Source organism: Lepeophtheirus salmonis, chromosome 1 (assembly GCF_016086655.4).
Source record: "Lepeophtheirus salmonis chromosome 1, UVic_Lsal_1.4, whole genome shotgun sequence".
Classification (NCBI taxonomy): Eukaryota; Metazoa; Arthropoda; class Copepoda; order Siphonostomatoida; family Caligidae; genus Lepeophtheirus; species Lepeophtheirus salmonis.
Window position 1 is genome coordinate 34,738,556 of NC_052131.2, and position 10,813 is coordinate 34,749,368.

At 29.8% G+C, this 10,813-nt stretch overlaps 1 protein-coding gene and 2 long non-coding RNA genes across 3 annotated transcripts; 1 reads left to right on the top strand and 2 right to left on the bottom strand.

Annotated features, from left to right (window-relative positions):
• Window positions 1-437: 437 nt before the first annotated feature.
• LOC121125824 (uncharacterized) lies at window positions 438-2,051 on the top strand. The gene is made up of 2 exons (XM_040721066.2): window positions 438-1,172; window positions 1,340-2,051. The coding sequence occupies exons 1-2, from the start codon at window positions 938-940 to the stop codon at window positions 1,840-1,842; spliced, it is 738 nt and encodes a 245-aa protein (XP_040577000.1). The 5' UTR covers window positions 438-937; the 3' UTR covers window positions 1,843-2,051.
• On the bottom strand, window positions 1,197-1,837 carry LOC139906513 (uncharacterized). The gene is made up of 2 exons (XR_011782088.1): window positions 1,706-1,837; window positions 1,197-1,651 (listed from the first exon to the last, which is right to left on the bottom strand). It is a non-coding gene; the product is annotated as an uncharacterized lncRNA (long non-coding RNA).
• A 1,736-nt stretch (window positions 2,052-3,787) lies between the features above and the next one.
• Window positions 3,788-5,910, bottom strand: LOC121125832 (uncharacterized). The gene is made up of 3 exons (XR_005866761.2): window positions 5,779-5,910; window positions 4,650-5,677; window positions 3,788-4,569 (listed from the first exon to the last, which is right to left on the bottom strand). It is a non-coding gene; the product is annotated as an uncharacterized lncRNA (long non-coding RNA).
• Between the last annotated feature and the right edge of the window lie 4,903 nt (window positions 5,911-10,813).

The following is a 10,813-nucleotide window of genomic DNA, read 5'->3' on the forward strand; positions in this document are numbered from 1 at the left end:
AAACCCTTTTTTAAATGAATATTATTAATTGTATATCGATTTGATCATTTTCCTAATTATGAAAAATATAATATAATACTCCCAAATTACTTTAAACTTAGATGTTTCTTAAACCTGTCTACCCAAATAAAAGCTGAGATCAGTTTTGGATCCTGCGCTCAAAGATAAATTATATTCTTAGCTTAATCTCATTGGTAGAAATTTTGATCCTATGTTATGTTCCACATTGTTATTTATTGTTAGTAAAAATTTGATAATAAATATATCAAATATTGTTTGTAAAATGGGAAGACTTGAAAATTATAATCCAGTACATTAGTAGAGTACAAAAATACTCCAGTAATAAAAATATACATATGAATAAAATGTTATCCTCTTTAATAATTTTCAATGTCAATAATAATAATCATTTGAAAAGAGTTCAGTCATATGAGTCGACATAAAATAGAAAATATATAATTCATAGCAACATATTTTGGAACGAGCGATTGAAAAACAACTCTATTCTCATCCAGTCATCACAAAAAGAGAGCTAGGCTGCGCGCGGAGTACGGGCATGCAATTTTAAATGTTGTAGGAGGAGAGCATAATATTTTAATAATATTGTTATCTATTTTTATTCGAATAGAGTTGAATTAGAATATGGTTAGGCAGGCGAACACAAAGCTCTGGGCTGGCATTTATTCTACTAAACACTACGCTTAATATTTGATAGAGCAAGGTATAGTGACGTTATGAGAGGGCGTCAAGGAGTCAAATAAGCGTTGATGATGTCATGAGTGGACGAACTTCTTGCTTCTCTTCATTATTTGTAAGCTAACGTTTTTTATGCGCTTAGATATCTTCCGAGCGATCATCATATTATCGCAGATCAGTGATATTTGTTGCATACCCACTTTTAACATAATATTACCTTGAAAACTATTTTGCTCATAAAATGGCTCCAAGTGAATCAATCATGACTACAAAGGATGAAGACGAGGAATTCGATGAATCCAAAGATCAAGTTGAAAACACTGAGATTGATAAAGAAACTCTTATAAAGGAGGTATCGAAACAGCCTTCAATTTGGAATTCTAGTCATTACGACTACAAGGATGTGAGAAAGAAGAGAATAGCGTGGAATGAAATCCGTGAGATAATGGAGAAAGAACATAGTGTCATAGCATCGGGTAAATTTGAGAAATAAATTACTCTTTCCAGGGTGTTATATATTTTTTAATTTGCAATCAGTAATTTTTTTGGATGAACATTATTTTAAGTTACGCTCTCATTCTGTTTTATATTCTTATCAATAAATTATTTTAGACTAATGTTGTAATTTATGTATACATTTTAGTAAATGAATTAAAAATCATTTGGAAAAACGTTAGGGAGGGTTATGTTCGATGTAAGGCTAAACGAGATCGCCTAATGAAAAGTGAAGTCAAGAAAACGCGTTTACCGTCTTGCAATTTCTTCCGCGAGCTAGAGTTTTTGAGCGATCCACATATTGAAGTCGTTGTTTCATCCCCGGAGCAACTCAATGTTTCCAATCTATTCACAACTTCATTTTCTACCCTATCAGCAATACCGGAAATTACTGTTCCAGTCAAGGAGTCATCTAGTCGAAAACGAGAATTTCCTTCAATTTGTGAATACGATAGCACAACTGCTTCTAGGAAGTTAGATGAAAAAGTCGAAAATATTGAAGATAAATATGTACCTAAAAATGAAGGAGCAAATCAATTATTTTGTCGAAGCCTTGCTCCTCTCTTTGATGAATTAACTCCTGAGCAAAACATGTTGGCACGTATTCGGATACAACAAGTTTTATATGACATTAAATTTGAAAAGAAATGAGTATTTCAATGACCAAAAAAAAGAAGTTTAATTTGTATGTTGGTGCTGTGATACCAAAGTTAATTTTGTTAAAAATTTTATAATTGCACAATCTCGAAAGTTTTTATTATATTTATATATTTAAGAATTATATAAGTACCTTATCAGTCAATATTATTATCTTAATTTTTCAGAGTTTTTAAGAAATACAGTCCCTAATTAAATGTGAACATAGATCTCAATTAATTGATTTATATCCGTCTTTAAATTTGAAACAAAATTAATTTGCTGTAAACCTTACAGCTAAATCCTATAGTTTACTCATTTAAAAAGTTTTTCCTAAGAATAAATATATTAATTAATTATATGACTATTTAGTAGAAATGGGAACCTAGACTTGAGACTTCCTACTAGAAAGTCATTTCAAATTTTCACTGGATAAAAAGTAACTCCATAAAGTATCTTTTATTTTTTGAGTACATGAACTTGACTCGATTAAAATATTTGAAGCCCTAGAACTATAGTTGATAAAAATATTCATAGACTTGGACTTGTTGGCGACTACTTGATACTCAACTCGGGGGATCCCTATGGAGTGTTAGAGAAAAAAAAAACCATCTCATTTGTAAATTTTGGGCTATTTACGTAGGCTTAAAAAAATATAAATATACTCATTTTCTATAAAAACGTAATTTAACTAAATATTGATACAGTCTAGAAAAAAGTACACAGAAAAGGTCATTAAAAATAAAACAAAACATAAATGAACTAATTGATTTATTCTACATAGACGGAGTAGTGTGGTCGGTTTTATTCCCACACATGTCCTTTGTTAAATCTTTTCTGGGGACTAATTTTGTTCATTTATGAAATATCCGTCTTTTTATGGGATTTTCAAATCGACATAAAATATAAGTCAATTTCAAAACAATAAAAAACAGTAAAATCGACATATCCTCTTTTTCTTTTGTATTTCGAAATATGATTACCCTAGATAAAATATCAATTCTATGACAATAATAATAACAATGGAAAAATTGAAACAATCCGTTTAATGTCTAGCCGTTAACTAATTTTCACACAATTTATTTAACGACTTTTTATTTGTTCAAATATATTACTGAATGAATTTTCTTATAAAGTACTAAAAACTAATTGTAAATATAAACAATCGTTTTAATTTAAAAAATAGTCAAATATTATATCCTCATACCATTTATAAGTACGAATTACAATTTTGAAGAGAGTTAAAAGCGTTAAATGCATATATTAATATTCTTGGTTAGTGCTTTTGAAAAGAAGCATTAACAGGGACGTCCACAAGAATTTTTTACTTTTAACTAGAAAATTTAATATTCCAAATTTTTTTTACAAAAAATTCAATTTCATGTGAATAGTTATGCATTTTTGAATTTTTTTCCCACCTAATTAAATATTTGAAATTTTATTTGTGAAATTTTTTTCAAAAATTTAATATTTGAAAATGCATTACAAAAAACAATTAATTTGCTAGAATTACTCTGATGTCGATCTCCAATTCTACTTTGAGACTAACGAGTATTTAAAATTATAACTCCAACAAATCCTCATGGTCACATTCCGCCTTTTATGAGCATACACGAATATTCAATCAGGTCTTTGAATATAATTGAATTTGTTGATGAAAGGTTGATATTCCCCACTCAGGAATTATATAATAATGACAAATGCTATGGAAAAGAAAATACATTCCTATGTTCTTTAAATACAAGGTTTGGCAGCAACAATTTTTATTTCCCTCGGAAAAAATAGGATGGTTGTCTCTGACGTCATTGGGTGGAAGCATAAAAAATAGAAGTATCATAATTATCTCACATCATTTATTTTTAACAAACCAATAAAATGTGTTAGCATTATAGTTTATAATTTGGAGCGTAATATCCTTTTTCTTTTCATGCATATTAGTAGAAAAACCACTGAAACCTGATTTAGGATATTTTTATAATTTATTTTAATACTAAAAAATATATACGAACATATTAGAAAATCAATTTAAAAAAAAAAAAAATTATGTGCTAAATTGCCGAATTTGTTTCATTTTTCTAAGCTTCCTTTACCCTTAAATTATAATTTAAGGCTCTGACTCTGATAAATGTCCTTTCTTTAGAAAAAAACCTAAAAACGTCCTCGGGGAATATATGTCCATATTGTTCATTTAAAAAATCCCAAAATAGAAAGATGAAATTTGGGTTGCAATCTAAATCAGAATGAAACTGGGAAAATTCATCATTAAATAGGAAACAATATTTAAGGAAATTTTCTTCTGGGACTATTATCCCACCTTTAGATAAATGCATTATCCAGAGAGAAAGTGATGATTCATGAGGAACTTGGGACGAAATAGTACCGAGAGTTGTGTATTTTTTATACATTTTTCTTGCAATGTATCCAGCCACATAACTAAGCCCTTGAAAATTGCAGTCCCACTGGACATTCTCGGATATTTCAAGTAATTTTGACTCTTGACAATTTCTTACAAGTTCAAAATCGTTCAAAATTTCCTATGAGTCGATTGGAGGGTTTATCCCTTCACTATCGGGATCAGGAATAATTTTAACCTTTTGAGATATTTGAGCTGTATAACAAGGTCTACTTTCATAATCTTCTTCCATCTGTACAGATGGATCTTGGACGTAGAATTGAGCATTTTCCCCCATTTTGACTTCTACCGGTCCTGGATGAGAATTATCACCAGATATACCACGAATTCTAAAATAAAATATTCAGATAATAATATCGAGATTAATAGTCGAATTCAAAAACAAAAATCAGTCTCAGTCCCAATATACCTACGGAAGATATTTTCGACACAATCTTGGTTAAGTCTGGTTGTCAAGATGTAAGTCAATGGATCATTTTCAACCAAGTCATTGTATAAACATTTTAAAGATTTAATAATCCCTTTTTGCCATGGAAGATAAGCCCGTATTAACCATCTCTCGATTTCTTCCTAATTTTCATGGAGGTGATCAAAACTTCCATCCTCTCTAATGCACCACGCTGCTCTTCCCAATGTACACCCAAAACCACATGACATTTTCTTCTCGTCCAATATACTACGAAAATTCATAACATCAAACCATGTATCAAATGTAAGAATCAAATCTTCTTAAGCTTTGCATTGCAACTTCTTCTTCTCTTAAGACAAGTCCAGTTACAATTTCATCTTTTGTATAGCCACGATTGAACTTACTAGTCTTAGATGATATGACACATCTTTTTTATGGATAGACTAAGGTTCCCACGAAAATATTTATTCACGATAATCAACGCATGCTTCAAAGATTTTAAATTTCCTACTCTGGCACCAGAAGTTTGTTTCTAAGGAATTTAATTTCTGATACAAATTTTGATTTGGGTTTTAGGATATCATATTGAGTGATTGCATCTGTAAGATATTTTTCCTTTGTCTGGTCAAGTTCGTCTTTTTGGAGCATAGGATGGTGATCAGTCTCAGGCATCGTGTTTTGAAGAATTGCAGAATCTAAAAGCGACTTAATTTCATTCTTCCTCCTTCGCTTGATGGCTCTGCTTTCTTTATCTTTTGGGGCCTGTTATATTATTTTCGTAAGAAACGAGATGGCATGGAACCGGGTTTTAATAAATTTTGAGTGGGAAATCCCAAGAGATCATTTTGAAGGTCTCGCTTAAAATAAGAAGACTCGAAATGATTTTACAAATTCTAGCTTCCTGAACATTAAAGTCATCTACAGGCCTCAATCCATGTCTTCCTTATTGAAGAATCTTTAGGGAATCGGTGGTATGATGTGTTTATCGGACTTAAGCAAATAGATACGTCACACACACTTTTCTTCGCCTAATTAAACAGAATATAAACGGTCTATGATAAAAATAGGATATGAATGGAATTACCATTTAGGTACCTATATATATATATATTGTTCAACTTAAACTTACTTTAGACATTATAAATTGATAAAATTAGCTCAAATGCTGAAAATTATAGTATTCGTAAACACCTTATCTTTTGAAAGTATGAGATTGTATTTATCTCCAAGTCTCTATTCTATCTCCACCCAATGACATCATAAAAAAAAGAGAAAGAAAGTTATTTAATAGATCTGCTGTGTTTGGCCTTCAAATCTCTTGTTGACTAGTCTTGTATTTAATGAACATTGATCGATTCTTCATATAACCAATTTCAAAAAAACGCGTCAGCTAAAAAACACTACGAATTTACTTAATTATTAATGTATGAACAGTATGATTAATAAAGATTGAAGTACATATTTAATATTTATTTGGAATATGAGGTTGCAAAGCGTTGGATTGATTTTGTTGCGACATTTTACTCGGACTATTTTTCTGTTTAATTTTTATACAAATTTCTTTTGAAAACATGGCAGAGGCGAACGCAGGGGGTGGATTAAAGAAGTTGTAGCCCCCCCCTAAATTAAAGAATTTTTTACTTTTTACTAGAATTTTTTACTTTTTACTAGAATTCTTTTCCTCATTCCGGCAAATTATGCAGCAGAGTAAAAAATTTAATTTTTGTGAATAGCTTGGGATTTTTTAAATTATTTCCAAAAAAATGAAATATTTGAAACTTCATTTTTTAAATTTAAAAAAATAATAATAATTTTATCAATTTTTTTTTTCCAAAAATTTAATTTTCCGTGGAGAACTTTGTATTTTTGAATTCGAAAAATCAAAACAAAAAAAATAAAAATAATAATTTATATATATAATTTTATGGACACCCCCGAACAGTTTAACCATTTGTTAACTGCCTAGGGTGGTTATCCACGCCAGTGACTGAAATTTCCTTTTAATATCTTGTGTGGATCACATTTCTTATTCATCTTTTATGAAAATATTAATTATTCATATAATTATTGTATTTTTTTGGTACTTAATCAGTTTCTAAAGTATTTGCAACTTTTTAAATTATCAAAGTTTCGAAGAATGTCTTCTTATTATTAATCTATCCCAAAAATGAATATGATGAAGGAAAATGTAAAGTTAGGAGTGGGAGATGTCTTTTTCTAAATAAAACATGTCTCTTTTGACGAAAATGGATTATTTAAAAAATAACATATATATATATATAGCTGGGGCGTCCGCAGGTGGTGTGTTGGAGGGGCTGAAGTCACCCTCCCAATTTTCACATTTTAAATTCTTCATTTTTTTAATATTTGATTTTTTTTTCAAAATTAATAATTTTTCAAAAAAAATAATTTTTGATATTTTATTTAATTTTTTTTTTTGTGAGCAGTTGTGAATTTTTGAATTTATGATTTTTTTTTCGAAAAAAAATTTGATATTTAAAATTTTTCAATTCTTGTTCAACGAACATCTGTGGATTTTTGAAATTTTTTTCGAAAAAAAATAAATTTTTTGTTAGTAGCTATGGGTTTTGTAATTTTTTTCCAAAAAATTTTATATTTTAAATTTCATTTTCGAATTTTGTTCAAAAGATTGTTATAAAAATAAATCCAAAAACCAACCCCTTCTCTCCCCCAAAAAAAAAAAAAAAAAAATCAATCGATCAATATATAGATATAAACCTGTGGACGCCCCTGTATAGTCTACAAAATTTAATATTCATTTATTCAGCTACTATTTTAAATTATAAATTTACAGTTATAAAATATAATTGTAAAAAAGTATTCAATTTTTTCACTGATGCTAGTGACATAATATTTTTCAACTGCTAAGGATATAAGATACATTTTTATATAATTGAAGTATCCATTTTAATATAGGGTTGGCTAAACCCCTGTAGAAAGTACTTGGGTTAGGATTTGAAGCGGGAGTATCGGAGGGTCCATAGATGGGTATTAGAGAAACAAGACCGAAATAAACTAAATTACTGGTGCATAGGATTTGCAAATAAGTACATGAATAGTTTCATTTATTGCAATATATTTGCACTTATAATACTACTTTTATTTACTACATTCCTTTGCAGAAATTTAAAAAACTAAACTACTTTACATTTATTTGAACTTAATTGTTTTGCAGCTTATTTTTAATAGTTGTATTCTTTTACATGGGAAAATAAAAAAAGTTGCAATCTGTAACCTAATTATTTCTGAATTGGTAGGCATTTTACAAATAGTAATTAAGTTATAAGGTGTAAAACGATCCCTGTTATAAAAATATATCACATACCTAAACTGAATAAGAATAGATAGACGATAATAATGGTAAAGTGTCTCTTGATTAGAGGAAGAGGTAGGGACTTAGACTCGAGACTTGTTGTCTCGACATGAACTCACCACGGAGAAATTCACTACTTGATGTGAACTCGATAGTTAAGACTTAAAAAGCTAGTTTATTCTGAATTCATGAAATGCCTTAACACTATGGACCCTACAATATAATAATGAACATAAAAGAAATATGTGGACTCGAAATGTACTATGTATATGAAAATATTCAATGATTAAAAATATGAAAAACACGATATACATTACTAGCTAAATATATATCTAGTCAGGAAACACTGAAATGAATATGGGATGCGCTCTTTTTTTTTGTTTTACAAGACTGCAAAGAAGAAATGATTACAATATTAATTTTTTATATATTCATTCCAAATGATTATTCTAGTTTTTTTGTGTTTTTAGAGACTTCGTGGTTAAAGTTATTAACGTATTTTTGTTTTCAACAGTTGTCAATTGGTATATATATACTTTTATTTGTTAATTATAAATCTTTACAACAATATACATACAGTGTGCCATTCTAGGAACCTTAATTATATATATATAATATATCTATCATATATTTGATGCATCATCTAAGAAAAACAGGAGATAAACTTAATCGTGCTGTCAAATAATCCCTTCAAATTTATCAGATTTGAGAACTTCAATCAGTTTCAGTTATGTTAAATATAAAGTTAGAAAGATTCGAAAGACTGGAAACGCTCATGGTAAACAAAGAAGTGGACGCTCAAGGTCCGTCTGGAATGTTAAATTAAAAGTATAAAGAAACCCCAACATATAAATGGCAAAAATGGCTAAGGAGATCAACGTGTCAAGGACTTTGATGAATCGAATCATCCATAAGGACCTAGGATGTTTTCTCCGAAGTTTTGATACGGTCAGAATCTCCCGGAAACGGGTTAATAGTCGACCCCTTTTGGTTTGGGCAGGGATTTCAAGTAAAGAAGATAAACTTCGTTGGTTTTTATTCCGGAGGGCCTCCGTATGAAGACCGAGTGCTACATTTTATATGTTATGGAGCCTGTGATCCTTCTGTGGTTTAAAACCAATTCACCGAAAACGATTAAGGTGACCTTTCAGCGAGTTGGAACTCCAATACATACCATCGTTCAATTCCAAGAGTTGCTTTAAAGAAAATAATCCTTTTTGGGATAAATCTATGTGGCCCCCTTCGAGTCCAGATCTTAACCCCCTCGACTACTTCGTGTAGGGTTATCTTGAGTTGAAGGTAAAAACTCGTCAATATTTAAATTTGGAAGATCACCGTCCTCAATTCAGATGGAATGGACGAAACTTCCAATATTTATGGTGCGTGCACCATGTGAAGCATTTCAATCACGTCTAAGGGAGGTAGTAGACAAAGGAGGCAGTTATATTGAATAATTGATCAAATATGGAACACAATTTAATAGATTTTCTAAAATATTTAGTTAAAGTGTTTTTCTCTATGATTAATCTAACCCTCAATATATAGAATTTAAAAAGGTTTAAAACTTATTGTTACCCCTGTATATATGTTTACAGGGAAAGAAGAATCATCCTTGATAATGAATTCTTCAAAAATGAACCACAAATATATACTAATTTTGAAAATCTAATCAGAAACACTATTTTTAAGACCTAATAAATTAGAAAAGAAACATCAAAACAATTATACAAGAGATTAGACTCACATGAATAACTTAATGTGAAGTCACCTGACGATGAAAACAGGTTCATCATAAGACGCTATTTTTCAATATGTACAGGGAAGGATGAGGCACCCTCGATAATAAAGTCTTCAAAAATTAACATCAAACATAATCATCTAGGAAGTCAAATCAGAAACACCAATTTCAACACTTTTAATCAATTAGAAAAGGGAGATCAAATCCAAATACAAGAGGTGATGCATGAAATCCTTAATGTGAAGTCATCTATAGATGAAAACAGAACTGACATCTCATTACTATGTCACATATATTCCATCAAAAATGTCTTTCTTCGATGAAATTTAATAAGAGGTTTTTTTTTATAATCACAAATAAAGGGGATCTGCAATTAGAAGTTCTTATATAATTTTTATTGAATGGAAGGATTATTTATCATTTATTTTTTAAAGACTCGATCGAGGAGGTTGTGTGGCTAGTGTCTATCCAGATGGTAAGTAATCTATACCCATTCTGTTTCCAATTTACAAATTCTATATAATCTGTCAGTGCAGGCAACCTTTGAGACATGGAGTGCTAACTTCAACATTTCTAAACAATGAGTGTGCCAACAAGAATGGTAAAAATCACTCACAGACAAACTATATGAACATGTTCTAATTTGCGCGTGCCAGTGAATATGCCTCCGCATGCCAGTAGTGGCACGCGTGCTATAGCCTATAGCACGCGTGCCACTGATCTATGTGTACCTCAACCTAACTAAGTCAAACAAGGTCAATGTGATTCCTTCTTAATGTTTAGAGCGCTTCGGGGGGGGTAGATATTATAATAATATATGTATTATTATGAATTAAAAAAAAATTGTGTTATAAACTTCAAATAACATAACATATATGAATAAAAAAAAAATCTCAAAAGGGAAATTCATTTTTTATTTTGTGAAAAAATTGTCATAACGAAATTCAATAAAAAAATTGCAAAGAACTTTTTTGCACTAATTTTGCATAAAAGTTTGAAAATAACATTTATTTTAATTTCATCCATTACATCCAGAAGGGTCTTATTTGCATTTAATACTATGACTATTTTCCAAAAAACATAGTTTTCTAG